The 4,071-nt window shown below is 21.5% G+C and overlaps 1 protein-coding gene across 1 annotated transcript in view; it reads left to right on the top strand.

The window, feature by feature from the left end:
* LOC102673662 (uncharacterized protein MAL13P1.304-like) overlaps positions 1 to 3,581 on the top strand; it is a 4,314-nt gene extending 733 nt beyond the window's left edge. Inside the window, exons 2-4 of the mRNA XM_031513227.1 lie at positions 113 to 226; positions 299 to 3,481; positions 3,531 to 3,581. Of these exons, the coding sequence (XP_031369087.1) occupies positions 113 to 226; positions 299 to 3,475 (3,291 nt within the window). The 3' untranslated portion in view covers positions 3,476 to 3,481; positions 3,531 to 3,581. The remainder of the gene's footprint in view (positions 1 to 112; positions 227 to 298; positions 3,482 to 3,530) is intronic.
* Positions 3,582 to 4,071: the final 490 nt, after the last annotated feature.

Genomic DNA, 4,071 nt, shown 5'->3' with positions numbered 1-4,071 from the left:
TATATATATATATATATATATATATATTATATACATATATATATATATATCAATACATAATATCTAATATATATTAATAAATAATATTAATTTAAAATTAAATATTTTTCAGGTAGACATCAAAAGCAAAAAAGATTATGAAAATTTATTTATTAAACTTAATTACATATGTCAAATGAAATCGACCAAAGAAAAAGTACAGTTAAACTCTTGGTGCAAAAAAAATGTAAGTTCAAAATGAAATTACTTATAACTTTTTATATAAATTTTGAAATTTCATTATGATATTTTATGTTAGATTATAAGCTATATATATGGACCCATCTCAGGATTTCCATCTGGTTCATGGTGGGGTATTCGTATGGATTGTTCTAGGGATCGTGTTCATGATCCTTTTGATGAGAATATTCAAAATGGGCCATTTGGAGTTACTTCAATTTGTACTTCAAGTATTAATTTAAATGAAGATATAGATTTGGGTAATTCTCTCACTCTTACAGGACAAAAATATTTTATTGGAAAATTAGATGAAGATCCACTTATTAAAAATTATGAAAATCAAATACCAGTGAGATTAATCAGAAGTTATAATTTGCTCAATGAATTTGCACCTAAAACAGGTTATAGATACGATGGTTTATACATTGTAACAAAATTTTGGATAGGTATAAATTCAGATTCTGTAAAATATTATAAATTTGCTTTGTTACGTTTAAGTGATCAAGAACCACCATTGTGGATAAATCCAGTTCCTTTAGCTATAAGTAATTGTACTTCTACTTTACATTCTACATCTATATCTTTACAAAATTACTTAAAAAATTCTGCATCAAATTTATACGAATTTAAAAAATATTCTCATGGTACTGAATCTACAGTTCAAAAAGAGAAACATGAAAATTCATTTGGATTTTCACAATCTCAAAATATTGAAAATAAAAGAGTAAATGAAAGAAGAAAAAATATAACTAAAAGTGCAATAGTAACTCGTCATGTATTTAAAAAATTAAATACAGAATATACATCAAATGTACCATGTATACCTACTATGTCAAAAAAGTCACTAAGTCATATTGAAAACAAAGGATCTAAAACTCGTAATACAAATATTTCTATACGTACAGGATTATATAATTCGTCTCATAATATACGAAATGATAATAAGAAAAATACTTCGTCACTATTTCGTAGAACTAAATCACTCAATGTTCACAAAACTAATCAACACATAGAAAATTGGAATTTATCTAACAAAGATAAAAATAAAAGTTTTGATGGAAAAACTCAAACGATCACGACAAATGAATTTTCTAAACGTATTAATTATATTTCGTTTAATTCAGTAAAACCAGATTCAATAAAAATAAAATTTGCTAAAAGTACTAATACAAAAATGAATAATGATACAAATAATACAAATCCAAATTCTTATCATAGATTTGAATGCAATGTTACATCTAAAGAAATAAGTAATGATAATGATTTTAAAGATTTATGTAACAGTACTATAAATTCATCCGATACAACTAATATGTTGAATATAACAAATTGTATGTATAAAAATGAAATTTCAGCATATAAGATGATGTCAAAAGAATTACAGGAATTGAAATCAATTGATTCTTTAGATTCCTTGACACCAGATAAAATCCTTTATTTAATTAATAATAAAAATCATCCTTTGTCAAAATTATTAATGGGTAATATGATAGGAATAACTTCAGAACAATCTATAGCATTACAAGCAGGAAATACAATGACAATCAAATCAGAAATCAAAGATAAAATAGGAACACAAAAAAGTAACAAAGAAGAAATAAAAAGTAAAACTAAATTTGAAATTACTTCAGATGATTTAAGTGAATCAAGATATTACAAATTTAGAAGATGTAGAAAACTATCTAGAAGAATAAAAAGTAAATCAGAAATGATAAAATATAATAAGTTACATAGTGAAAAATTTGAAAAAGAATCTATACAATCTTCAGATATTTTACAATATTCGAGAAAAAATAAAAGAAATATAGATATTTGTAAAGATTTAAAAAATAAAAATATGGATTGTCTATCAGATTCAAAAAGATACATTAAAAAAAATGCTGAAAATTCAATAAAAACAATGCATTTACAAACTGTAAGAACAATCGATTCATCAATAAAAAAACATATAAATAAAAAACAAAGAAGAGAAATTACAAATTTATTAATAGATGCAAAAATTGGACCTAAAATACGTGGTCCACGATACAGAAGATTACGATGTATTAATAATGCATATACAAAACAATCATATGATCATTTTGATGCTACAATATATAAATTAAATAAATGTAAAGTTAAAACAAAACGATCTACTAACCAAAGCAGAAATAAACTTACAAAAATAACTCGTTGTAAACGTGTTAAAACTAATCAAACTAGAAATATTAAAAGATCAGATACTTTAAATATAAAGCGCCAAAAAAATAAAAATCTTAATGTTTCTAATAAAATAAATGATGCAAAAAAAACTATAATTAATAATAATAATATAAACGAAAATGATATTGATAATATCAATAATAAAAAATCAGAACATATAGAAAAAAATATTAAAATTATAGAAAGTAAAAATATAACAACTATTAAAAATCGAAAAAGAAAATTAATAGATACAATTCATAGAGATTCGAAATGTAATAAAATTGATGAAAAATTGCGAAATTGTTATGAAAAAAAAATTTCAAAATCCTACAAAACAGATGCTGTTACTCAATGCTCTCTTCTTAAAGAACCATTAAAAAAAAATTTAAAATCAAATAATATCTTACAAAATAATGTTCATAATGAACAATATACTTTTATTAAAATAGAATATGGTGATTTTAAAGATACAAAATATGAAATGAATGAAACTATGAAATCTGATGCAAGTAATAATTATTCAATATCTCGGTCTGATAAAAAATTTGTATCTTGTACAGGTTTATATAATCTAAAGCATCCTGTGAATGCAAATATATCATTAAAAAGTAATATTTTGAATATAAGAGGACAAAATAAATGTTCACTTGAAAAAGTATCTGCGTTTGTACCTGTTAATATCCCAGATAATGATACAAAAATTGCTCGCTTAAGATCAATTGGATTTAAACCAATTAATTTCAGTATAGAAGATAATAATAACAAAGGTCAAAATAAAAAAGTATTAAAACAAAATGTTGCTGAAAAATACAATAAATATACAAATGAAGAAAATGATGTTGTTGTTTATATGGATGATAAATTACAATATCAAGATATTGAGGATGAGGATAAAAATTCCTTATCTATTAGAGAAAAAATTTTAAATTCAAAGATATATACTGAACAATTAAATAAAATGAATTTAGAAGAAGAATCTTGTAATTCATTATTAGAACAAGATATAGAATCACCTTGGCATGGATGGAAAAAAATTGTAACAAATAAAGATACATATTGGATAGGTTGGTAAAAATATATTATTATAATATATTATAATTATAATAAATTATAATAAATATTAGTAATATAATAAATATTATACTATTTTATATACACATATGTGTACAAATTTTTTGCCAAAAAAAGGCTGTTAACAAATGCTAAGTTATTTTTACACTAATAATTGTAATATTTCAATGCATTAATGTAATTATTCTATATGCTTTTGTAGGTCAATTAGATTTGATCTTATATTTGATTAATCTATGTTTAAATCAATTTAATTAATTTCATGATCTTTTTTGATCAATAGATCATTAGTAAAAATAAAAACTAATATAAGTAATATTAATTGTTAAGTGTACAAAATGATTTATTCTAACAAATTATTGTTATTTTGTGAAACAGAATAATATACTCTTTCCATAAAAATTTATGTATACATAATTCATTCTATTGTATAGAGAAAATAAAGTTTAATTAAGATTTAGATTAATATCCATTGTCATTTTTTTAAATACCTAAGTAAATATAATAATATAGAAGAAATATTAATAATATATAATATATAAGAAATATTAATATATAAAAAATATTAAATACAAAATATTCATATCTATAATATAA

This window comes from Apis dorsata, unplaced genomic scaffold, assembly GCF_000469605.1.
Source record: "Apis dorsata unplaced genomic scaffold, Apis dorsata 1.3 scaffold_631, whole genome shotgun sequence".
NCBI lineage: Eukaryota > Metazoa > Arthropoda > Insecta > Hymenoptera > Apidae > Apis > Apis dorsata.
The sequence above is the reverse complement of the archived record's forward strand: the minus strand, read 5'-3'. Positions and strand labels throughout refer to the sequence as shown.